We start from the raw sequence: 27689 nt of genomic DNA on the forward strand, positions 1-27689 counted from the left end.
GATAAATGGCCCCATGAACATGGGCAGTAGCAAATGCATATCCGCTACCAGTCTGACAACTTGAGGGCCTCAGTGAGGGCAATGAGTTCAGCCCATTGGGCTGATGTTTTTGGCTCTAAGATTTGTTCCCATAGCATCTGAGAGTCTGTTACAGTGGCTCCCACGACCTGCTTACCTTGATATATGTGACTGCTTTCATCAGAGAAATATGATGGAACTCAGGACAGTGGCTCATCTGTCAAGTCTGGTCAAAGCCCCATGAAATGATCAGAGGGGCAAGGAGAGGTCATCATCAGGCAGCTGAGTATCTGGGTTTAAAGACACTGTCCCCTTGAAACTGATGGTAGTCAGATCTAGAAGTAATGCATGATAGGCAGCCATCCGTCCGGTGAAGCTTTGATGAGAGTCTCCAGTGAATGAGAGGAGATAATTAAAAGTTTTTGTCCAAATGTCACCTTTTGGGCCATTTTCACCAGGAGGGCCACCGAGGCAATCATCTGCAGGCAAGGCAGACATTGCCCTGCCACATTATCAAGTCTCTTGGAAAGATAGGCAATAGGCTTTTGCCATGGTCCTAAACTCTGGGTCAGTACTCCTTTTGCTATCCCTTGTTTTTTATCAACATAGAGGGAAAGAGGTTTTTGCAACTTTGACAGAGCCAGAACTGAAGCTTCTGTTAAGGCTGATTTCAATTGCTGAAAAGCCTGGTCTAGTGAGTCTGTAATCTAAAGCAGGCAATATCCTATGGCTCCTAGAAATTTTTATATTTGTTTTTTAGTCACAGGAACTGGAATCTGTGGAATGGCTTGCACCAGCTGGAGGAAAGACTCAGTTTTAAGAAAACTCTAATAACTAACTGAGGGGCATTTTTTAAAATCTCTTAATTCTTTGCAACTTTTGCTTAATATCAGGTGCTGACAGTTACAAAGGTATTATTAATGGCCCTTGCCTTTTTAGGTGCTACCAGATCTACAAGTGTATAAATGTAATAGGCCTCTAGCAATCTCTCTAGAAACCCCGAGGAAGACTCATCATCTAATTGTCTCACCTCTGTTACCTTGGACAAATTGGTGGGTTTTCTGGCAGCCCTTAAAGGCTTCTGAGAACAACTGGCAATACTGACTGAGAGCCTTCTTACCTCTGGTTGTCCCATTGGGGCAGGACAAAGGGAAAACATGGTTCTGGCATTTGGGGTCAGAGGACAGGTTTTTATTTGGAATGCACACCGTTTTTTATCCCACAACACGAAGGGTTTTTTTTTTTCTCTCTCTTTTACTGAAAACAAAACTTGTAAAATCTGCTGGCAGTCATCCCAAGTGGGGTGATGAATGGAGAAGACAAATTTCAAAAGAGAAATAAGGCCCCGAGGGTCCTTAGAAAAAGGGGGGTGAGGAAGAGGAGTACAGGAATTCTGAACGCTGATGGCTTCTAGTCCGGATGGGACTGAGAATTACAGTCCTTCTTAATTTTTATTTTCATAGGCAAATATATTTTATATATGGTCAACACTGACTTTTTATCATTATATAAACTTGGGATGACAAAGGGCTCTAGTTTGTCCTCCCCTTTTTAGAATACAATCTCATTTTAATGGAAACATTTTGCAGTAAAGGTTTACTGATCCAGTGCTGTCAAATTCTGAACACATTTGTTTTTCTGTTTCTGTTTATTACCAATTACCTTTTTTCTAGCTTTTTAGACAACATTAAAAATTTTAACAAAATCCTTGAAGTGACTTTCTTAGTAGTCTAAAATATATTAAATCATTTTATGTCTTTTTACCATCTTAAAATGTTACACTTTAAAAACTGTAACTTTTTAAACTGGCTCAATAACAGTATGACCTGGCTTTATTTAGTAATGCCAATATGATTTTAAAAGCCATATATATATATATATATATATATATATATATATATATGTGTGTGTGTGTGTGTGTGTGTGTGTGTGTGTGTAAATATATATGTATTGTTATATATTTACATTTTAACCAGAAAAATACTTTTGAAGACATGCCAAGGTTGTACATAATCAGTTGAGAACTAAAACATTAAACAAGGCGCCACAAAAGACAAGACCAACATTAAAGACAAAAACAAAGGATTTTCTGTCCATGGTTCAGCGACCTAAAAGGAAATAAATTTTCATTATGACCCTTAAGTCCAATAAGCCACATGGAACCTGCAACAGTAGTTTCAGAGAAAAAAGAAATCTAAATGTTAGTACTGAGGTAACAGATTCAAATGAACAAATGGCTCCACCGTAAAAATATGCCAAGCACAAAACCAAATAGATAAAAAAAAATCCCAAATCACAAATGGCCTAGAAGCCCTGTTCCGGAGGGCATCCCGCTTGGGTGGAGAAGGAACCAGCCAAGCTCTCTGCAACTTCAAAGGTGCACACTCAAATTACAAAGAATAAAAGATCCAAATACTTACAGATGTTTCAAGCCGATCGATTGGTGAAAAAATGTGGGGAGGGGTCCCCATGTAATCCCGGAGTGCCCCCAAATGTAGTACTCTACTCAAAAAACAGGGCCCCATGATGAAAAACGGGCAAGACCCCAAGATGACAAGTGGCACAAGATGTCTTTTTTAAAAGAATCGCTTTTATTTTAGCTCTCCCAGCGACACAGTGCAGATGGAATTTGCAAACTGTGCAACTGAGTTAGAGTTTTGACTGATTTTTATAGTTCATTTATGATTAGCTCATTGATCATTAAGTACATAGTGATGAGAAACAGAAATAAGGTGGGCCTTTGTTCCCCTTTGCAGAGGTAAGAGACATTTCACAGTGGGTGGTTAGCCAATTCATAGCCCTTGGTCTGCCAATTCCAGGAACATTTGTCTCTCATAAAGGGAACAGTGGTTGACACCGCATCATTTGTCTCTTACAAGGAGAACAAAAGTTGACATAGCACACAGGTCACTAAGGTGGGGGGATGACGCATTACAGCACAGCAGAACCACGTGGTCAGTTAATTTATAACTATGTGGTTGGTGTTTGGTTACTAGGGTATTGAGCTCAGTATAGAATGACAATATTACTAATAACTACATGTTTAAGTAAATATTTTTGTTAATTATCTTTTAATCAATTATTTTAATTTTTAGCATCTTAGTATAACATTACTAATCTGTTTATATGCAAGGTCCAATTGTTAAACAAGTAATAAGATTAACAGAGGTCTGGAGGCTGCTATGATTAACGTTGTCAACCAGGGAGATAGAGAAAACCATCCCTCAAGCCAATTCTGTTCCGTTTGTCTGGCTTGTTCTTGATCCTGTAGCTGCCCTTTAAGGCTGGCCATACTTTGTCTGATAACCCCAGAATGATTGGCATACAAACAACAATATTTTCCTAATGTCAGACAAAAGCCTCCTTCCTTTAGGAACAGGAGATCTAGACCCCGCCAGTTTTGTAAAACCATCTCAGTCAGTGAACTTAAAGAATCCTCTAATTTGGAGACAGAATCACTAAGGGCTGCTAAATCTTGGTCAGTGAGTACACATAAGTGTCTATAATTTTGGTCTTTTGACTATTAGGCTGGACACTCTTAAACCTATTGACCTTGTTATCTCAATTTTTAGTAATACAGGTAATAATGCAGGATTTTTTTTGCTCTTACAGGACTCTTTAAGTCAAAGCTAGGGAACAAGTGACTCTTACCATTATCTCTAGGGTACCAATACACTTGGGGAAAGATATGGACTAATATGTAAAGCTCAGGGCACTGGGTAAACAGGTGATGCATGGAACAAGGAGTTATATTAGAACTACAGGCAAACCAGGCTCCATTGGGAGCAACAAGGTGTTGATTAGCAGGATAAGAAAAAGTATAAATCAAAGCTGAAGAGGTAGGATTATAGAGTGCAGCATTAGGGGAAGTGTGCAAGGAGTAGGAGGCAGAGTAAACACAGATTCCTGGAGCACCCTGTACATTGTCCAGTGTGAGCCAGGGCTTAGCATCCCACCAACAAAGGTGTCATCTGTACAGGAATTAAAAGTTGATTTGCCATAAGCAATGTCCAGAGGCAAGAAGGGGCTAGAGATGTCACAGAAATCGCAGAGGGCAAAAAGGTCTCAGGAGCAGGAAGTCTAGTGGAGGAGAACAGAAGATTGGGTCTCAAAAGTGAGGAAAAAGTTAAAGACCCCATTTATTTCGCCAGATCTTGGAAACAACCCAAGTGTCCATCAACTGAGGAATGGATAAAAAAGTTGTGGTATTTCTATACAATGGAGTATTATTCAGCTAGAAAGAAGGATCGCATTGAGATATTTATCAATAAATGGGCGCAGCTTGAGACCATACTCATAAGTGAAATAAATCAATCTCGCATGTATGAATACCGAATAGTTTCCCTAATGTAAGTAATGATTCAAATATATAAAAATATGTGATAATCATGATTCCCCATTATGTGGCCTTGAAGCCTTATAAAATTTTCACTTATTAATTAGAAAGGCTTTATTCTGGGCTTTTTGATATGGAAATAATTGAAGCTATAGTATATGAAGTTTTATCCAAATATTTTAAGGAAAAAGACAGACACTATGGTAACTAGTATTCTTTAAAAAAATTATTTAGCTATTTCTTATGTTTATTTTAATTAACGGAAAAATTTAAAAAATTAGGATATATAATAGTAACTCTTTTCGATCTCCTATTAACTTGTTTTGAAGTCCTGTAATACTCCCACGATCTTGTCTTGACTGATTAGACTCTGTTCCATTCTGTGCAATAGTAGCAAGTCTGAGGTTATAGGCAACTAATTTGAAGGCAATAAGATTCACAAAGATGCCCATTCTGGTTTGACTATTGTCTCCTTTGGAAGTCCTGTAATGTTCACAATGCCTAAGTTTTATTGGTCTTGTTCTCTACTGTTTTGTCCAACTTTATAATATCTAATGAGATAGACAATTCCTTTTAAGGAAACAAGAGACAACGTTGATAACCATTGTTAATAACCTTGTACTCTGTTCTACATCATGTGCTTTGTCTAGCCTTGGTTTTGACTTACAGCTTTGTTTTGCCATATTTGCCAATGTTTTGCCATTTATTCTCTCCCCCCCCCCAAAAAAGAAATAAGAACTAAGGAGTAATAAAATCCAAAATGTGTAAATTTTGTTGTAAAAAAGAGAGGGAGGAAAAAAAAAAGAGCTCTAATGGATATAACAGCAAGTGTGTTTAGGGGTGTTAAATAGCTGACTATATTAATGTTTTTGGATCATTGAACACAGCTGTTTGCAGTCTCTCTGTTTGAATGTCTACTTTGTATTCTTTGATACTGTGATTTGAGCAACTACTTCCAAGATGATAATATGTAATCTATTAACAGGTGATTCCTTACTGTTATGTTTTTTTTTGTAGTTCTGTATTATGTGTAACCTTACACTGCTTTGTTTTGTTTTGTGTTTTTCTCTTTTTCCTCTTAAATAAAAAAAAAGAACTTGAAATTATTAACCAAGCAACTATCATTTAGAGGCCAACTAATAGAAGCAATACTGACTAGTAAAGATGCCATCTCAATGAACTGATGGTAATGGTGATAACTTATTCATTCAGTTCTCTACCAGGTGAAAGTAGAAGGGACTAAAGCCAGATGATTACAGGAATTTATATTTATGATGCAGTCGTTATTTGCCAAGTACCCTTCTACATACAAGCACTTTCTTTTTTTTATATGCCCAAAATTGGGGCCTGGAAATGTAACTTATCTGAATAGCTGATAGGGATCTGAATTAGGATTCAGACACAGTTTTTCCTGACCCCAGAATGGGTATAATTAATCATTTTTTTACCATAGCTGCAAAGTAGCAGAGTATTTATAAAAGTCTTCCTTTGTTAAATAAAGAATACAGAAAAACTAAATGATGAATACTTACTTAATATCATCTGGGGAATGCTGGCTCACTCTGAAGAATGGCATGTGGTAATCTTGATGTTGATGTTTTTTGGAAGAAAAGGCTTTCAAAAATATTAGAGGGGAAGTGGAGAGGCATTAAATGTCAAACAGTGAATTACTGCATATAGCCACTTACTTTGGAAGAAGTACTTATACCCAGTGTCTAGAACTTGAAAGAGCTCTCAGTGGAAGTGATGTTTTTCCTCTGGGGCTTTAGGAAAATGTAAGATGGCAATGCTAATGGGAGAATACACCATAGAACTCATGAGAGAAGATACAAAACTCATGCCAAGTCAGGACAATCTTAACAAAAATTCACTTCTGCTCAACAGGAGTGCCAAATATCCCTTAAAGTATCTTTTATATATGACTATCTGAGCCTTATGTCTGTCTCCATGTTATGTAAATGTACTTTAAATGTATGAAATACTATTTAATGAATTTGATATAATCGCACCAGTTGTGAATTAATAAGTTAGGTAACTCAAAACAGATGAAAGGACTTAGAGCTTTAACAAAAGCTTTTCTAAGCCTGATAATTGATGGCTCCAACTAAAATGTAAGATTGTTTGAGAGGCTCACAGGGGGAACACAACAGTTGTATTGAAAACAGTTGTATTTATGGAGATTTTTGAGTGCATGCCCAGTCACCTGATCTTTTTCATTATATAACGGTACCTGCTAACTTAATTACAATGAGCGTTACGATTGAACGGAACTGTCTGCAATCTCACTGTATGAATGTCCACTTTATATGTTTTAATTTTATAATTTGGACAACTGTTTCTAAGATGGCAGTGTGTAACCTATTACCTAGTGATTTCTTACTGTATATTTTTTCTTGAAATTCTGTATTATTTGTACCCTGTTACTGCTTTGTTTTTTTATTTGCTTTCTTTTTTTCTCTTTAAATAAAAAAAAAATGAGCGTTAACATTTAATGACAATTGAAAAGAATGAAGCTCCTCAATCTTCTAGAATATGAAATCCAAAAGGCATTCTTACTAAAGAAAATACCCAAAGTTTCTTTCACATAAATATGGAAATGAAATATCAATCAAATCTTTCCACTGAGAGTTTCTGATTACCCATGAGACAGTCCAGTGTACAGGTCACACAGGACACAGAAGGAGGGTTTTTAAATAGATTTTTTTTTATTTTCTTCATAGACAAATACAAATTTAAACTATGAATTTATGCAACATTTTGTTTTTGGCAGCTCTTTGGTTCCACTTGCTATGAATCTTCATTGTTATTCTACAAAGAACTCCATGGTTAATGTGTATAATCTGATGAAGTTTCCACATGTGGCATAACCACTTCTACCACAGGCAGAATGCAATTGATAAGCCCATAGAATACCTCCCAAGGTTTCCTTGGGTCCCGTCTCTTTGTTTCTAATTATAAAGACCATTCATTACTTTTTTCTTTAACCCTAATAGTAATATGTTAATGTCATTCTATAGGGCATTGAATACAATATATCCTTTCAAAGAGTTTACACACATCAGCAGAAAGACCTTTCTCAGTTACCCCTGAAATCACACCAGGTAGGCATGTGTAGGCTGGATGAAAGAGCCCATGCAGTTTTACAAGGAGTTCTGGCATCATGAAAGAGCCTTACAAATCTCTTTGTTTCCTTCTTTTTCATTAAGGTTAAAAGAAGAGAGTTCAATTCCTTAGAGGATGATGGCTCATCAGATCTTGGTGTGTCCCATGAGTGCAGAGAATCAGTGCATCACATTGCTCCTGGGAAATGGGTAGTAACTCTGAGACTTAAGTGCTTCCTGCACACAGGAGCAAAGGTAAGAAGAACAAGGAATGGGGATGATACCTCATCTTCCAATGTTTGTACAAATGTATGGTTTCAGTGGAAAACGTCCAAGAAAAGGGGACCTACCGCCTCTCATCTGCATTGGGAACAGGTTAGATCACACTGGAGACCACAGGGTGGGGAGGCAATGTGGTTGATTTGGAGTGGGTTTTCAGTCCAGTGACTCATAGAGCACAGTTTCTGTTGGTGCCAGGTCCCTGACAGTCTAAATTTTCAAAGAGAGGAGGCTGTGCATTTGGATTTTAGATATTTCAACCTTAATCAAAATTCAGAAGATGCTAGGAGTAGAGACTTTGCTAGAATCCATCTTCTGCTCCAACTCAGTGAAAGATGCTGCATCAAATGTAGCCATTCACCAAGATCAAACAGTTAATAACTGAAACAAAGAACACGTACTGGATCTCCAAGCTCTGGCTCTCCTATTCCTTCCATATAGCCTTGCAAACTCAGGCCATAGAAATCTACAATGCTTTCTTATACCTTTATTTCCACCAAAAAATATTTTGCTGGCCCCATTAAATAAGTGTTATAGACAATAGAATATACTTTCTCAACATTCTGCACTTTCATCAGGTGTCAGACAGGCAGAACATTAGCTACCCAAAACTGCAAAGTATTAAGGTTTTTTTTTTCTTTTCTCCTTTAGTCAAACCCTGATTTTGAATTTCATAGCAGGGCCTCGGTGAGTATTATCAAGAAGCGGATGTACTGTGAAAATGAAATCCTTTCTCCTGGAAGGTTAGAGATAGCCTGCAATGCATCAGTGCCATGAGATAAGCATTGAATACTTTTGAAGTTATGAGTATACACTCATCTGAAATTTTTCATGCATCTATTTCATGCTCATTCACCTTCTTCACCACGTATCTACACAAATCTCAAGCCTGTTCTTGACTGCATGGTTTCTTTTCTTATTATTGAGTTTTTAAATTTCTTTGTGTATCATGGATATAATTTCTTGATCAGAAATAAATTCTTCAAATAATTTCTCTCTGCAATTATTTCCATTCTGTTTCCTGATTGCCCTAATGTATGAAATAATCTGCACATTCACAGCAGGAGAAAGAACTGAACAGTAGCTAATATAAGTGTTTTATAAATTTCTGGGATGATTTTTTCTTTACTGTGATCACCTTCTTTGCTGTGATTGATTATTTTCTATGTAAATATTGAAACCAAGAAACAAGACTTTCACCACTTTTAAATCCTTGGATTTAGGGGAAAATTCCTTTGACAAATGTCTACAACCCTAAGAAAAAACAAGCAATAAACCAATTAAAGCAGATGCACATCTTCTCCCTTCAAGTTTAGGTAGCATATGCTGTTTCCTTGAGTTTAGTTTTGTCTGGATTTGATTTTGTTTGTTTACACTGATCACACTCACTTGTGCGATTCAGTAGATATTCATCCAGCCAGTGAAAAGACACACACATATGATCCTCCTGTGTAACCACTGAATTGTACAGTGCTCTCACTTTCCCCTCCTCGTGTATCCATTACTCTTAACTCTGGATTGAGCTCAGCAATAGCTACTCAGTTATGCAGCAGAATTATGCAAGAAATATCCACATTGCTCACTTCCAAGCCTTCAAAGGTCAGAGAAACTAAAGGGCTATTTCCCAGGTCAGGCAAAAGAGACAGAATGGGAAAAATAAAATTGCATGAAATTTGAATTTCCTGTTACCGAATCACATATACACAGAAGGCAACAAGGCGAAATGGGCCATGTAAGTCAGACCCAGCTCTGCTACTCACTGGCTGTTGACTTCATGGAAGTGACTAAGTATTTAGTGTTCTTTTCAGATGTAATATAGAGTTAATGATTCATAGCCGCTTTTCCGAGTTGTTGTGAGAATGAATTTATATAATACCTTTAAGTAACTGATGAATTATACAATATAATAAATGTTGAGTCATCCTTGGTCTTTTAAAAATTAGTTTTTCATTACCTATTCCTATATTTCTGCCCCTCAGCAATGAAGGTTTTATATCCTCTACTGGTGCATAAAATGTGTTACACTTTGAGATCTCTGAGTCTTTCATTTTCTTCTCTCTCCTGACCTATAATGAGAATTAATTGTTTGCATTATCTGCATTTATGCTTACTTTGTATTCCACAGATAAAAAGATCACTCAAAACCACTCTTCCTCACTAATACCTTGGATAACTCCCCAAATCAGTGCCAACACACACCTGATAGCATACCATGAATGAGAGCAGAACAGTGGGGTCTTTGGAGAAGCAGAACACAGCATTACCAGGAAGCTCAGCTCTTCTTCTATAGTGCGTGGACACTTGGAGAAGCCACACAGCCATCACAGTCACCAAAACTGTCACCAGAACTGTCATCAGTGGAGGGACCTTTGCAAGTCACCCTGAACAAAATCCTCATTTACTTCTACATATAAAATTCCAACGGCCTGGTTGTTTAGCTCTAATTTAAATGTTTCCAGTGACACTGATTTACTGCCTTCAGCAGTAACCCAAATCCAGATCTGTATACACATGGATAAAGAAAAGAAGAACTACTCGACAGAGACCAAGTTCATCTTCCTAGGCATCACGCAGGACCCTCAGCTGCAGATCACCTTCTTCGTGGTCTTCCTCATTGTGTACCTGCTCAATGTTCTGGGGAATGTGGGCATGATCGTTCTGATCATCACAGACCCTCGCCTGCACACGCCCATGTACTTTTTCCTCTGCAACCTTTCCTTTGTTGACCTGGGCTATTCCTCAGCCATCGCACCCAGGATGTTGGCTGACTTCCTAACAAAGCACAAAGTTATCTCTTTCTCCAGCTGTGCTACACAGTTTCCTTTCTTTGTAGGTTTTGTGGATGCTGAGTGCTACATCCTGGCAGCAATGGCTTATGACCGGTTCATGGCCATCTGTCGGCCCCTCCACTACAACATCCTCATGTCCAAGCGAGTCTGCATGGCTCTCATGCTGGGCTCTTACTTGACAGGCCTAGTGAGCTTAGTGGTCCACACTTCCCTCACTTTCAGCCTCAATTACTGTGGTTCCAATATCATCAACCATTTCTTCTGTGAAATCCCACCACTCCTGGCCCTCTCTTGCTCAGATACCTACATCAGTGAGATACTGCTGTTCAGTTTGTGTGGCTTCATTGAGTTCAGCACCATCCTCATCATCATCTCCTATGTCTTCATCCTCGTCACAATCATCAGAATGACTTCCACAGAGGGGCAGCTCAAAGCATTCTCGACTTGTGGGTCTCACCTTACTGGTGTCACTCTCTTCTATGGCACAGTCATGTTTATGTACCTGCGACCAACATCCAGTTATTCCCTGGACCAAGATAAGTGGGCTTCTGTGTTCTACACGATTATCATCCCCATGTTGAACCCCCTCATCTATAGTTTGAGGAACAAAGATGTAAAAGCTGCTTTCAAAAAACTAATTGGGAGAAAACCTCAGTCATAACAACAAAAATATCTGCTTTGGCCAGAGGTAAGTACTAGGGTTGGAAGAATGGCTGCAGGAGGTAGAAAAAGCAAATCATTACCATAAACATTACCCAAGTTATCATCCCCTTGCTGAATAAATCTTAAATTGTAAAGGGCTTTCTGTAACTCTAACTGTATAATGTGAAAGTGCTATCAGTTAAATCAGTGCTTTAGGAAAACATACTCAGCAAGATGCATTAGTTTCCATATAAATTTGACCCATATGTTGATTAGAAACAGGACTTGATGCAGAAAAGAAATAGCTAGTCACTCTAGATCATATTTTTTCAGGGTCATAAGGATTGTCAGGTCCAAACACTGCATTTTTTAAACTCTGAAAGGAAGTCAGAGAAAAGTGTAGATAAAAACACAGGAAATGCTATTGGCATAAGGATGATTTAACTCATTCTGTGATTGGTCCATTCATGTTAGCAAAGTCTTACAAGGGCTAGGTATGTGTAAGCTTCTGAAGACTTACATGGAGACTTCTGAAGACTTACATGATTTGCTAACAGCGAGTTTCTTTGTTTTGTTTGCTCTTTCACCCCCTCTGAGTCTGCTACCACCAAGACCAAAATTAGGAATATCCAAGGTCAAAGATGAGAGCTGACTCAGGCTGTGCTGGTGACTCTCTGGCCTGTAAGCATTAGGACTCCTTCTTGTTTTGTTTTCAGCTTTCCCTCTGATCAAGGGATTGATTTCACAGGCTCCTATTTGTCTCATGCCATGTATAAAAAAGGATGGACATCTGTGGTCTGTAACTTCACACACTGGCATCTTTTTGGCTATCAGATAAATGGTACCACTCTGAGACCATAGGAAAGACACAGTTTGGAACAATCTCCAAGGTGCTTTTTAGGAAGATTGCAATGTCTACAATTTTATTGTAGCTATATCCACTACTTTTATTTCTATCCACATGAGTTAAACCGAAGTCTTTTCCATGGGGCTCAACTTGTTTCAGTATCATGTCCAGGCCTTTATCAAACAACAGTCTCCTTAATCCTGATGCCTGAATGATGGATGAATTGAGATAAATCTTTTCTCTGTGCATATTTTAAGGCTATAAATCAAGATGTCAGGTATTAGCCTCTTGAAAAGCTACAATTGCATCACACTTCTGTCTGGAATTATTTTCAATCAGCAATCTTTCTGTCTACACACTTCTTCTGGAGCTATATAGTTAAGTGCTACAGAAACAATGGTTCCCATAATGTGTACACTGGGCACATTTATCAATGAAGTCACCAAAAAAGTTTAGAGACAGAAGAACCAGTGTTTATCAGGCAAGTTTTATAATTGTGCCACTGCACATGAGAAGCAGTTGATTTAGTTTAAGTTTACTCAGTCATATTGCAGATTTCCACAAAATGTCATTGGCGTAACACTGAAGAAAAAATAACTGTGATTGTTGGACAGTAGTAGAATTTGCAGTACGGAAACAATGGGAAAATTTATCCTTGTGTTTATTTTGTAATCAAATGTGTAGATTGTAAATGCCTTATTAAATAATAGAGCTTTTCTGGCCACTTAAATATAAGTCAAAGGTGCATTATACCTAAAAGAGAAGTTGCCTGGAATCTCATTTGTAAAGCTTTAATAGTTAACACCATTGCTAAAAGATTGTTTTCTTCTTAATTTGTTGCTGTATTATTTCAATTTAAAACAGCAGTTTAAATTTCTTAAAATAGCAAAAGATGGGCACTTTCTTGTTTTAAAAATAATGCAAATAATGACAAGTCAATGGTTTTGTAAAGAGTCAATGATTAAAGAAAAATAATCCAAGGACTTCATCCTCTATGGGTCCATTTGCATTAAAAATAATGCAAATAATGACAAGTCAATGGTTTTGTAAAGAGTCAATGATTAAAGAAAAATAATCCAAGGACTTCATCCTCTATGGGTCCATAAACATTCATAAACATTTACCTTTTTGCCCTATTTAAACAAGGGCTCTGATACTGATTCTGCTATTTTTTATCTATGCAAATTTGAACAATTTACATAATCTCTGTAAGTCAGTTTCCTCAGCCATTAAATGAGAAAGATAATACTTACATTTTTGGATTTTCCAAAGGTCGTATTATGATCACTCTAGGATATCTCTCAGTTAAAAGATGATTAGTGAACATTAATATCTTCTCCTTGCCTCTTCATTTATATGATAAGTGTCCATCATTATACCATCAATATGCTACAAAGAAGTGAGGACACTAAATACTTTAGTTTCCAGCCATTTGGTGGTAGATCTGCTTACATGAGTATGTAAAGGCAAGGGAAAAATAGATATAAGTTGAAGGAATCATCATTCTCACCATAAGGGTCTCATATAAACCCTTTGTCATCTCTGTGATTGCCTTTATTCATCAATACAATGAGGACTATTAGCCTTAACCATATGATTGGTTCACAAAAATAAGAGATCAATAAATGCTTATGTTTGAAAACCCTGATTTTTCATTCATACATTAAAATCATATTACAATTATAATAAAATGACAGTGGTAAACATGTTGATCATATTCTCTAAACTAACTTCTGGTTTTTGTATCAACAAAGAGTTGGTATTGTTGTACTACGGGCTGTGAAGAGTAAAGATTGAAGGTGTCATGGTGATATGAAGCTGGAGTGCAATCCTGCTTCCTCACTTCTGCACCTGTATGATCCCTTGAGAGAATTTTTCGACTAAGGTATGCTTAAGATTGGGTGAATAAGATGAGATCTATACTTGATCTCATGGAGTTTGCACTTACAGGAGATAAGGTAAATCCAAATACCCTGGTACACAGGAAGAAGTAATAAAGTTTAAAAAGGAGCCATAGGCAAAGTGTTATATTAGCTCAAACATCCTTTCCAGGAGATGAGCAAAAGCTCATGAAGGATCAAACACTGGATTTGTATCTAATCATCGACCAAAGTTGCAGAGGGAATCAATGAGTTGAGGATTACAGAGCTGAGGAGTGAAATACAGTTAATAAAGGCAAAGTGTCCAGACACAATGGGGCCTGTCCAGCAAGCCTTTGGACTGAGAATCTACTGGAAAGTTTCGATGGTGAAGTTGGATCATAGCTCAGTGCCCTGATGCTAACTTCAGAACATGAAAATCACCCCCCTGAGGTAGAAGGAAGTCTATATTTTGCAGATTCTAAAGAACTTTCCCCTTTTGTTCCTGAAACAGGTCACATATCTGTCTGCAGAATAACCCTTCAGGAAACCAGCATAGAATCATAATAGTCAATAGGCTGGGAAATCCAAATAGACTGGTTTTTTGAAGTATGGCTAATGGTACAGGTAGTGTGACTTTTTAAATGGAGCTTGAATAAAACTCTGATAATCAATGCCAGGTCAGGTCAGGTCTTGTCCCACGAGAATTTAGAGCCAAATCTCTGCCTTCAAGCTTTGCCTTGGGGAAGATACCTGGAAATTCCAGGCTCTACAATACCTATGTACCTTGCACTATTACATTTCTGCCTTATTTTGGAAACTGTACAATTGCCAGAATCCTTTGTTTGATATTCCTGATTCCCTTCTCCAAATCCCTCTCTGGTATTATTTCTCCCTGCTCCATTTCTTGTTTCAGATTTCACTCTAAATATTTCTTTTTAACCTTGACCTTTTCCGGCCTCTCTATCCATTCCAACATTATTTAAGATTTACTCAGGTTTTCCCCATCACAATACCAAACTCAAAATAGACATTTAAAGACTATTTGTGGAAAGAATAGTATGATAAAAAACATTTGAATACTACACTACTTAAAACAGCCATGTGAGTATATGAAAGGAATCATTGGCACCTGTCTAACTCTGTTAAACCAAGTGTTTCTGAGACAGTAAGTTCTCCCCAGGCCTGGCTTTAGGAAACTGAATCTGAGCCTACATTAAAATCACTGTTATGGTGGGGAACCAGTCAGATGACTCTCCTTGGAAAGAAGAGCGACTGTCTCCATTTTGGATAAACTTGGCCCTAGTGCCATATATTGATTTGCACAGAGCTGGCCAGGCTATTTCTATGTCCTTTCATTTGGCTTTAAGCAATGAAAACTGGGCTGGCTGAGGAACCAATGTATCATCTCTGAAGCAAATTGACAGGTCAGTGTTACCCTTTCAAGTAACTCCCCAGATATGTGGTTGAGCTGAGCAGGATGGGGCGATGTATTCCACACTGTCCACTGGAATCCAGCCTTGAGAAAGAGGCTGTGATTTCACAGGTTGAAAAGGATTATGCATCAAAATTGAAGCAACAACCCAAAATTATTAAATGCCACATCAGCTGCGTTATGCAGGTTGCTCTCCCTGAAAATTTTCCCTCTGCTTAGCACAGAGGTGGTCTCAAGTCTTCTACCTAGCCCAGCTCACAACAGTCATGGCTGTCATATTTTGCACCATTTTCACTGTCAATCATCCCAAGCAAACTCACTTCATGGAGAATTTATTAAACCTGGGTGTGGCCCTGGGTGTGGCCTTTGTTCTGGTGAACCACCATCTTGGCTGGACTTAGGACATCTTGGCTCCCCATAATTGAATATATGGCTTAGTGTTTTATTCTAGCCTTGGGCTGCACTGGAAGTGTTAGTCTGAAGTTAACTCACTAGAATTCCAATAATTTCACCTTGGGATTACAAATGTGAGCCTAGCTGGACCATGATGGAATGGGAAAGGTTTCTCTAAAGTTATGAGTGATGTCCTCTGATGACACCTGAAATTCCCAACTTTCATCTCTGACCCTAGCCATTCCCCTTTACACCCTGCCTTCCAGTAGGACAGGGCTCTTAGAACTCAACTACACTAAAGGGCGGATCTGGGGTGCCTGCATCGGTCTCTTCGTGTGTCTGGAGGACTGTGGATATCTCGGCCCAGACTGTTTGGGTCCCTCCAGGCTTCCAGGTGCAGTGAAGGGGAGAGGTGGGTTTGAGGCCTCTACATCCGCCTCCCCATCCTGGTTGCACTTGGAGAACTGCTGAGCTCCCGACAGGTGGGTGGGCCCACACTATCCCCCGAGCCCAGCCTGTTTTGCGGCCACGCCTGGCCATCGGTGTGCAGAGGAGGAGCTGGGCGGATCTGGGGTGCCTGCATCGGCCTCTCCATGTGTCTGGAGGACTGTGGATATCTCTGCAAGCAGGGAGGGATCACAGGTTCCTGAGGCACCGCGGCCTGTGGTGAGTACCCTAACCCGGCTGCAATTGACGAGCTGTGGAGCTTCCAAGGGGCAGGTGGGCGCACAGTGTCCCTGAGGCCCAGCTTGTCTGGAACTGCGGAGTTCTGAGCAGGCAGAGGAGGGCCATTGGTTCTGCAGGCCCAATGGCTTGGGGTAGCGTGGTGCCAGAGTCTCAGGAGCTGCAAACATAGAAGGGGATTTTCAACAGATCCTGAGGAAGCTTTCAAATAACACTTGAAACACAGAAATATAGGAAAATGACAAAACAAAAGACCAAATTACAACCTCAAACCTCCAGCCCATCTCAAGAACCCTAGGACCAATGTATATAGAAGAAAATATATCCCATCCACCTCAAATATCGGACACAATAGCTACTGAAATTGACAAGCAACTCCAGGAAGCTTTAAAGAAATTCAAACTGAAAATAATCTCCCAGATAAAAGAAGAAATGATAAAAGAAATGAAAGAGATTCTGAATATATCTAAAGAAAACACAGATAATAAATTGGAGGAACTAAACAAAAAGATAGAATCCCTAGAAGAGCAATATAAGAAACAAACAGAATACATAATGCAGATGCACAGAGATATACAGGAAATAAAAAACTCCACTGAATGTTGTAAAAACCGCCTTAATGAAAGTGAAGATAGAATTTCAGACCTTGAAGACCGGATTGCAGCTAGTGAACAGGAAAGGAAAGATCTTTTAAAAATAACCAGGAATCAGGAAACAACAATTCAACAACTGCAAGATGATGCAAAGAAGAATAACATAAGAATGATAGGGATGAATGAAAAAGAAGGAGACAACATAAAGGATGTCAAGAGGATATTTAGAGAAGTAATAGCTGAAAATTTCCCAAGCAGGAGATCAGAAACTGACATCAGGTTCAGTGAAGCCTATAGAACTGTAATGATTTGATTAGTTCTATAATATGCAATAAGTATATAAAGTGGGTGAAGATAGGGACAACTATGTGTAAGAAGCTAGAGACAGTTAGATAATGAAGATCTCCAGTGGACTTGCTTTGAAATCTGTATTTCTTTAAATTGTTTTTTATTTCTTTTTTAAATGTTCTGTTCTGTTTTGATATGGTTAATCTTACCCTCTTTGAGATGTAAAACAAATGTGTAGGACTGATAATCATATTACTGAGCTTTTGTTCGATCATAGAGGAGAATGGTTTGTAGGGTCACTTTTTTGAATGTCATTCTAAATACTTTAATTCTATAACCTGAACAGCTATTTTGAAGATGACAATTTGTAACTTATCAACCGGCAATTTCTTACCTTTTGTTTGTCTGTAATTTTGTATTATTTCTACCCTTTTTTTTAATCTCCATGTATTTTTTTTCGTTTCCTTTTCTTTAAATAAAAAAAAAAAGGACATTTCTTTCCAGGACCAGTTTTTCTTGTTTAAGTTTATTAGAGCTTTCGTGATTTCAGTAAGTTACAGCATGCAGGCACAAGCCAGCACAAATGTGTGTGCATACAGTTACAAGGACTGCATTTATTTACAGATGGTCAAGAAGGGGCAACAGGTATCACGATTTCATCCAGGTGAGACCTGTGGGCTCTGGAAAGCAGAGGTAGGTGCTTGTACTGCATGAGCGCTTCCACAGCACCTGAGAGACTGAAATCCAACCTGGCCTTGGTTTCTCTCCTCAGGGCTACACCACTGTCCATGGGTGTCCCGAGCTGTAGGTCTTCAGAGAGCTCAGGGCCATTTGGAGTGGCCCTTCCTGTCTCAGGATGTGTGTCTGCAGCATGCTCTGCATGGCTTTCTCAAGAATCTGGAAGCAAGGCAGAGGCATGAATGGGGTTGGTGCAAAGCCACCCTGACTCCTAACTCCTGCATGACTCCTCTTTCTCTCCTGCCAAGCAACAGAGTATCTTTAAATTTAAGCAGTGTTAAAGACGTTAAGTTTATATTCATTCTTTTCTCATCTAGACATGATATAAAGAAAAGCAATCACTGAACTCATCCAATATTGCTAATGATTTCATTACACGTTATATATAAATACAAGCAATTTGACAGTTATCAAGTTCAAATTAAAACTAATTGTATCATTTAACTTTCTCAGAATGCCAGTAATGTTAGAGATTCTTCTCAGCTGGGGCACATCTCATGCAAAAATAACCTAAGGAATGAGAAAGAGTATTTGGGAAAGTTATACTGATAAGAGGTTAAGATCCAAATCCTCATGCAATCATTGTGTACTCAAAACATACACAGACAAAACATAAAAATAAAAAGTTGCAGTTATGAGAAAATTATGGAAATATAAAAGGAAACCCAAGATGTGCAACTCACTCAACTTATAGGATAAAAACAATTGCAATAACTAACTTGAATAAAAAAGAGTAATGTCCCTAAATATATGTTCCTCAAAACAAGATGTATAAATGGCCAGTGGGTATGTGAGAAATGCTTAACTTCACTAACAAATAGGGAAAACAAATAAAAAACAAAATGAGATTTTACACCATACACAATAAAATTTCTATTATAAAAATTGGCACTGAGTTTTGATTAGTGTGGAGCAAAGAGAGGTAATGTACCTCTTGTTGGAAATGTAAACTAGTATAGCTATTGCACAAAACAGTATGAAGTTCCTACGTTGATTTGTAAAGTTAACTATGTGCTATGTGTTTGAGCAATCTGATTCCAGCTGTACATCCAGTGTCAATGACATCAGTATCTCACACATATGCCTGTCATCTTATGTTCATTGCAGAATTAATCATAAGAGCTGCAATTTGGAATATCGCAGGTTTCTGTCAATAGGTAAATGAATAAAGACAATTTATTTTGGTACATGTAATCACACTTTCAGACAGGCACTGTGCCACTGAGCTATATCCCCAGCCTGAGACAATATTTGATACACAATTCAGTCTTAAGAAAAGTAAATATTCCCATTTTGCTAAACATAGTTGGCCTGGAAGACACTACTCTCTGCCATATAATCCAGGCACAGAAAGACAATGCTTTGTGATTTCAATCATCAGTAGAATCAGAATAATAAAATCATGTAAAAAGTGACTCAATACATAGTGTTTTTGGAATTGGGATGACTGGGGGAAAATGGAGAGATTTGAATCAATGTGTACAGAGCTTAAATTATGCCAGATGAACATGTTTTCAAGATCTATGTAAAGCACGTTAATCAATAAATGGTGTTGGGAAAAGGATAGATGTGAAACAGAATGTGACTGAATCTTCCTCTCACACAACACACAAAATTAACTCCATATAGATTATTGATATAAAGGTAAGACCTGAAACTATAAAACTGTTAAAAATAAATGATGGTATAGAGTTAATGTCAAATAGAATATCGAGAGAGAAAGAGAGAGAGAGAGAGAGAGAGAGAGAGAGAGAGAGAGAGAATCTATATATCTGAAATTATAAAAATGGACAATAGATATTTTTAACATTAATTGGTCTTGGTCATCACTTGTTTTGGATTTGATACCAAAAGCACAAAAAATGTCATATGACTAAAGTGGGACTATATCATAGCCTGGGTTCTTGTTTTTAGTGCTATAATCTAGTTTACATTAGAAAATTTTAAAGGAGATTGTACTTCTTGTCTATAAAACTGAAGCAAGTTTTCATCCATGCACAAACAAAATATTTCTTTACAAGAAAGACAATGCCTGGGTTGTCTTCTCATCCACTTACTTACTCAGGAGCCTGTAATCCTTCAGATGCTGCCACCTATTTCTGTACCAGAAGTAAAACAGTAACTAAGAAATCATGAGGACCACCTGTATTTCCTGGGTTATATGAGTAGCGGCTTCCTTCCTGTCTGTTACCTCCAAATGTTGTATTCCCATTACTCTGGGAATCTCCTTGTGCTGCAGCTTTGCTTACCGCCCTCTATGACCAACTTCTGGGGACTCTGCAGATCTCTCTAAAGACTTCAAGGACATCCACAGCAACATATTTCCCATGTCTTTGGAGACGTCTTTGTCCCTGTAGTGCCAGGATGAGCACATGAGAGGATAGGGGAGGTGCTTTTCTGGTAGTGGAGAGCATATTCCACACACAGTGGATGCTGGGCATTTCCTCTGTCTTCTAGTTGTTCCGGGCTTCTTCAGTAATATCACAATTTCGTTTGATGTTTCAGTGTTAAAGATGAGGACTAGGCTCTTTGAGTTTAATATTTAATTAAGCAGTTTAGAAAATCTTTGCTATTTTCCCAGGATTTGAACTATCACATTAAATACCAAATCCTTGCTGATGGGAAACAATGAATGAATTTGGTCATTTAAGACTTATTCTTCCATTCTCCTGAACTCGTTTATAAGAATCCATTCCTATACATGTTCCCCACAAACAGACTGAGGAGGGCCTTTCATTTTATCAGGACCCTATAGGCTTTGTTGATTTTGCAATTGTGTCTGGAACCCAGAAGCACTGTTAGTGGACATTAAGAAGAGCTCTACCAGCAGGTGAGGAGTCTCCCCAGGTGTAGTCAGTGAAGGATCATGCCCCAGGGACGTGTTCACTTTCTCAGACAGGAGGAAGGACCTGGACCGGGATGCAGCTCAGTGCTAGCATGCTTACTTAGCATGTGGGTCGCTGGATTCAATCTTTACTACAGCGGGATAAAAGAAATTACTCGGTTTTGACAAGTGGCTCAGGATGACTTGAGATCCAGAATTCTCCAACTTCATTTTCCGCCCAATTCCCCTTCTTCTGTCTGTATCTTATGATCGTTTCTCTGTTCTTCTGTGAGGGTTCTTATCTTCCTATTAAATACTTACTTGAACTATGATTCTGAAGTGCTAGCAATCAGGCAATGAGACTGGTTTGCAGTGACATTTTCTCAAGATTATAGGAGATGATGCTTTCAAACTCGCAATTCATGCTTTCATCATAAGCCAGCATGATGCATGGATTTATAATCTCTCAATGCACACTCCTGTGCCAGCAAATTAATTTATCAGTTCCTGGGCATCTACTTTTCCTGCCCACCACATTACCATGAGTTATAGCTTAAACTGGATGGCACCTATACTATGTCGTCCCATTTCTTCTTACTACAGATTCTTCACCTCATCTTCATATATGTAAAAATCTGTATCCCTCTTGTGTATTTCTGTCCTGGGGCCAGTTCCATGGTCAACATTGGTTATCCATTTGGTAAGTAACATATGACTCCACATTGGTCAGTTTAACTTGAAGAGACAGCTACAGAGTAATTTGTGTGACGTAGAAGGAAGCCTGTGGTGTGCACAACCAGCACATGTGGGTTGCTGGATTCAATCTTTACTAAAGCAGGGAAAAGAGGAGTTATATGATTTTGACAAGTGGTTCAGGGTGACTTGAGATTTAGAATTTTCTGGTGCAACAGCAAGCAGAAACACCAAAACAGCATTCAGGATTTGGAGGCAGATTTGTTTTATCTTGATGGAACTCATGCAGGTCACTCCCAAAATATCAGGCCCTGATACTTGGTAGTTTGGGGCTTACTTGGGATAAGTGGAAGGAAGTTCAGAAGCAGAGTATTTGACAGTTATTAACTGGTTCTTATAATAAGCATCATAATGCCCAGTTATGCAACTGTCCTTTCTAGGTGATAGAGGTAACAGGAACTTGTAACAGGCACGGTCACCTGGATAACTAACAGACTGGCAAGGTGGGGGAATTTTCTTTTACACAATGACTTCTAGGAGCTGCCATATCTATTTCTGAAGAAAGGAGAAGAGGTGAGGGGCTCTGAGACTGGAGGGACAACTTCAAAGTGGGTCCTTTGCCAAGTCCCAGCCCTGCCATCTCTGCCGGGGTGAAGCTGGGGGACCCTCTTGCTTCACTCTCCTCCTGCCCTTGATAATCATGGCATAAACCCTCTGAGCGGACCGCAAAGAGCCCACTGATGCAGTTGACAAGCATCCAGGAGAAATAGCTGTTTAGAAGGCCATAGAACATATTCGAACAAGTGAAAGAAATACAACACACAACAGAAGTGTTATTACTGATGAAACATATCCTTCCATGTGCAAATAGACTCATCTGATTTTATACATACAGCGTATTTAAAATGTATGTATACACCAGTTTATGATAACCCCTATACACATAGAGCACGAGAAGGAAAATCATGACTGTGTATGTGTTCACCAGGGAATGACAGTTTTAAAAATGTTTTTCCATCTTGTAAAATAGTTGTCAGTTTGTGAACACAATGCTGTATTTCGTTACTTGCTTTGTTAGTTACTTCCCAAGGTATGAAGTCCTGAGGGGTTTCAGAACTCTAAACCCTGGGGGTTTCAAAACTGAATTAAAAGGCTATGGGAAAGATAGGTCTCAATTCTACAGCAACAGTGGTGCTGCTGAAAGTTTAGGTAAGTTTTCAAATTCAAGTATCATAAGTCGATGGAAAATTCTAATTAGTCCACGCAATCTGTCCAACAGCTTCTTACAAGCTAAGGGATGCTGAATGCTGAAGACAGAATCACAGAGGACCTAGGAATCCTCTTCCCATCTTCCTACTACACTTAGAAACTGCTGAGAGGTCATAAAGAGAAGTAGAGTCCCTCACTGCTGGTCAAAAACAGAGAAAAATATGGAAAAATATATGCAGGGAGTGAAAGTTAATTTAGAAGCAAATAAGAAGGCAATCAATAAAATCACTATTGATTTAATAACATTATAAAACCAGGAAATATAAGTATAAAAACAGATGAAAGGAGCAGAGATTATTAGTTTTAGGACCAGAAAAGACTGATAAAGTTTAACTTTCTTGCATGTGAATATTCTTTAAGAATATGCAAATGCACATGATATTTTTGAGAAAATTTCCAGAAAACACAAGCTTATTTTTAGACACAACAGTTATTATTTAATTATTTTGTATGAAAAATGCAGTGTTTTTCCTTGTAGTTAGAAAGCCAAGAAGCACACACAACCAGCCTGAAAAGTCTGCTTTCTCTGATGAGCAAGCTCACCAGGCAGCCCCCAAGGCACTTCTCCTCCCGGTGCAATTAAATGGGCTTCAAGGGAGAGAAAAATGTAAAGTGTGTTCTGTCTGCCCATATGTCTCAGGCTGAATTATGAGCACTTTGCTAGTAAAAAACATTGTACATTTAAAAAATTTGAAAGGGACTGGAACCCACTAAAGTGAATCTAGTCTAAAATAAAAAACTAAGCGCAGAAAAATTAAATGGAAGCATGACCAAGTAAAAGTAATGCACTATTGTACAAATTTAATGATTGCAATGCATTACTTTAAAAAGCAATAGCACTAATTTCCCAAGTGTATAACCTTTTTACTTATTTGGGGTATCTATTTATAAACAGGTAATGTATTAAGCTTTTTAAAAACATTGTCTTCCTTAAATTTCCCCTCAATTGGATAAGGAAATTATTATCCCCCTAAATGGGCAAGAAAGCTGAGATTAATGTAATTTAAGTAAGTTTTCTATAATCAAATTGTGAAAGCTGGCAACAGAATTGAAATCAGATCTGATCTTTTCTTAGGTCATCTTTTAATTTATGTAGCATTGTGTATCATGACTTTACATTACAGAACTGCTTTTTGGAAGCTGGAACACAAAGAGGAATCATACAATAAATAACAGCATTACTAATAAAACTGGAGTCTATTTCAGTAGTTTGCAAACATGATCTTCCTAAACTTTCCTTACAGAGCTTGGACCTCCTTAAGCAAAGCGAGTTCCTGATCACTGCCCCCAACCTGCTGAGCTAGAAACCTTGAGGCAAAACAGAGTTATTTGTATTTTCAAAGTGGTGGTAAGAATCAGTTGTTCGTGGGGTTTTACACCATGCACACACAGGGTGTGGTCCTTACTTCTGTGACTTAGCTTTAAGGGGAGATAAATTATCCTTATCTAACACATGAGGAAACTGAGGCTTTATACTGTAGACTACTGAGGGAGAATTCAGGCTGGTAAGTTGCCTAAAAGTAAAATGCCTTTTCAGTTCTTTATAGTTTAAGCAGAGCTTAGATTTCTAAGGCAACTTTCTGTCCAACGTGCGGCACTCTGGTGCAGACATAGGTTGACAACTTAACTGCATTGCAGAAAGCGACATCTTCAAGCACTGATTTGTCTGATACTCCAACTAGAAGAATCCTATGAAGAATCACAATGTAAAAGGCCGAATTTTGGGGTAAAGTTTTCCTAGCCTAAGGTAACATCCTTAAAGAGAGGACAAATCTTTAACTGTGATTTTATCTATTATGATCACAGGGGTAGGTATGACTCCTTAGTTAATATGTAGTAAAATCAGAGGAAAATTCTCTAATGCCATGGAACAATCCTATGTAAAGAAAAGCATTGCATCTCTTATGCAGAACTTTGACAGATGTTTGTGCACTGAGATATTCTTAAATAATGTGAACTATAATTGTATGTTTTACTTAAGTGCATGGTCATGTGTTAAATGTTTCACATATTTATAATTCTACATGGTAAATATATAATTTACATTTATAGAGGCTACATATTAAAAACAGTCTTTGAAAATGCATTGTCTTAGCAAACAAAAATACTGTGTTTTCCAAGGTCAGCAGTATACTATGATATGGAAGAGTAGCATAGTAGTATTCATTTTACTTGGTATAACTTCATGAATTAATTGGTTCATCTCCACTCAGCTGTCACCACAATATACAAGATGATTCTCAGCCTGACACTATGGAATTATGTGACTGAAACCCATGAAGAATAACTGAGGGTCAAACTTCCAATGTTGTGAAGGTAAAATATCACCCCTAGCCAAAGGAGAGGGCTCTCCCCGTGCTTTTAGACTGTGAGCTAGCTGTCCTTTCTAGCTGGAAAATGGAAAGGGGTTTTATTCTCAGTGTCTACAGTTGACCAGTTTCACTTTAAATCAAGCTTTATCCCAAAACATAGTTTTATTACCTACCAGGTTCTAAAATTAACTGAGACCCCGCATCTCTAACTTGGTGATTTATTGGGTATCGGGGTGTCTCTGCCTTCAGGAATGAAGCCTTCACACTGTTAAGGTTTGTTCTATCATTTCTTTATATTTTTTTTTGTCTTTTTCGTTTTTATCAGTACCAGGGATTGAACTCACGACTGCCTGCTTGTAAGGCAGGCGTTTATGCCGCTGAGCTAAATCCCAGCCCCTGTTCTAGCATTTCCACTGCTTCAGTACATACTGGGCACTGGAAACATTAGAAATGAATACATCTCTTTATAGAATTACAGCTTTCTGATTAATGAGTTCATTTTACTGAAATAAAAGAGCAGAGCTTTAAAAAATACACATTACTTACAACAGGGAAGTAGGTTTTGTGCTTAGTGTGTTGATCACAGTTCAGGGGCTCAGCTACAGAGTGTCCTCACTTGGTGTCCATTGGTGTACTAAACTGCTCCATCCATAGGGGAACTCTGGGAGCCATGGAGAGGAGCAACCTCACAGTGACCAAGTTCATCTTGCTGGGCTTCACGACAGACCCCGTGATGCAGCTGGTCTTGTTTGTAGTGTTCCTGGGTGTGTACTCTGTGACACTCCTGGGAAACAACATACTCATCAAGCTGATCTGTAACGATGCCCGGCTCCACACACCCATGTACTTTTTCATTGGAAATCTGTCCTTCCTGGACCTTTGGTATTCCTCAGTCTACACTCCAAAGATCCTAGTGATCTGTATCTCTGAAGACAAAAGCATCTCCTTTGCAGGCTGTGTGGCCCAGTCCTTCTTCTCTGCAGGGCTGGGATCCAGTGAGTGCTACCTGCTGGCTGCCATGGCCTATGACCGCTACGTGGCCATCGCCAACCCCCTGCTCTATGCTCAGGCCATGCCCAGGAGACTGTGCGTCTGTCTCGTGGTATTCTCCTATACTGGAGGCTTCCTCAGTGCAATAATCCTAACCAGCAACACATTCACTTTGGATTTCTGTAGTGACAACTTCATTGATGACTTTTTCTGTGATATCCCACCCCTGGTGAAGTTGGCATGTGATGTGAGAGACAGCTACCAGTGTGTGTTGTACTTCCTGTTGGCCATCAATGTAATTGCCCCCACCCTGCTCATCCTGGCCTCCTACCTCTTCATCATCGCAGTCATCTTGAGAATCCATTCCACCCAGGGCCGCCTCAAGGCCTTCTCCACATGCTCCTCCCATCTCGTCTCTGTTACCTTGTACTATGGCTCCATCCTCTACATCTACTCTCGTCCCAGTTCAAGCTACTCCCTTGTGGGGGACAAGATGGTTTCCATCTTTTATACGGTGCTATTCCCCATGTTGAACCCCTGATCTACAGTCTGAGGAATAAAGATGTGAAAGAAGCTCTGAAGAAACTCTTCAGGCTAGCACAATCTGGTGCCTGATTTGATATACATTCCCCAAACCAGTGCTGACTAATAAAAATAAGCATCAAGGGATGGTTGGGGAAATGGTTTAAATTTTTTTCAGTTGAATTAAATCAATAGAAAAATCCTGTTTCTTTGTTCACCTTTAATCATTGGACTAGAGACATCATTCCAATCACAGACTTGATGCAATGGGAGTAATATCTTTTAAAAAATGTATCCAGGCTTAAAACATTTGAGATAAAAAATTAAATATCATTTTGATTTCTGACCTAATATTGGCCTTTACAGCTGCTCCTCAATTTAAAGTTAGATTTATGCAGATAAGAAGAATACAATATAAGGAATACATCCTAAATCCTTCTAGTTAGTATAAGCAAAGCTTGATTGGTGATATGAAAAAGGAATATTCAGAATTTTTTTGAAAAAAGAGATTATATCATTGCATGAGAAAATAAATTTAAGTGAAAGGAAGCAAAAAAATCTCAAAGATAACACTAACAGTGAAATGTGTACTGCTTTTTCTCCTATACTTTTAAGTGTGCAGTTTAAGAGCGATTATTCCAGAAATAACTATAATAATTTAGTAACAAAGTTCTTAACAGTAAGAAGCAAAATACTGGTTTGTACAATGTAATTTTGAATCCTTAAATCTTGGTGTTGTAGAGTTATTAAATAAATCTGCCATGTGCTGAAACATGAACAGTAGGTTTCATTGTAGTTCGAATATTTTACAAAAGGAAATGCTATTTGTTCTAGAACATCCTGAGGTTTCATTCTACTCTACTTTGTGTGATCTTTGCCTCTTGGTGTTTATATTGTGTAATCTGAGACAGAAAAGAATGGTGTACTCACTTTTTGTGAGAGAGAAAACTTTTATGTTAACATCCTAAAACACATCCATCTTCATGAATTTAGAAAGTAAGATTTTTTAATCTGAACAAGTGGAACATGTTGCCTATGATTAATTAATACATAAATCAAAATATTTACAAAAACATT

General features: G+C 38.4%; 2 protein-coding genes across 2 annotated transcripts; both read left to right on the forward strand.

Moving 5' to 3' along the window:
* The first annotated feature begins 10245 nt into the window (after positions 1-10245).
* LOC134475035 (olfactory receptor 5AR1) lies at positions 10246-11184 on the forward strand. The gene has a single exon (XM_063244400.1). It carries the CDS (start codon positions 10246-10248, stop codon positions 11182-11184), a length of 939 nt encoding a protein of 312 aa, XP_063100470.1.
* A 14586-nt stretch (positions 11185-25770) lies between these two features.
* On the forward strand, positions 25771-26631 carry LOC100724138 (olfactory receptor 9G19-like). Its single transcript, XM_013151475.2, has one exon. It carries the CDS (start codon positions 25771-25773, stop codon positions 26629-26631), a length of 861 nt encoding a protein of 286 aa, XP_013006929.2.
* Positions 26632-27689: the final 1058 nt, after the last annotated feature.

This window comes from Cavia porcellus, unplaced genomic scaffold, assembly GCF_034190915.1.
Source record: "Cavia porcellus strain 051 isolate PalLab524CR breed Dunkin Hartley unplaced genomic scaffold, mCavPor4.1 scaffold_50, whole genome shotgun sequence".
Taxonomy (NCBI): domain Eukaryota; kingdom Metazoa; phylum Chordata; class Mammalia; order Rodentia; family Caviidae; genus Cavia; species Cavia porcellus.

Excerpts from the sequence above, each read along its gene's own strand:
- LOC134475035 (XM_063244400.1), top strand. The coding sequence starts at position 10,246 with ATGGATAAAGAAAAGAAGAACTACTCGACAGAGACCAAGTTCATCTTC.
- LOC100724138 (XM_013151475.2), top strand. The coding sequence starts at position 25,771 with ATGGAGAGGAGCAACCTCACAGTGACCAAGTTCATCTTGCTGGGCTTC.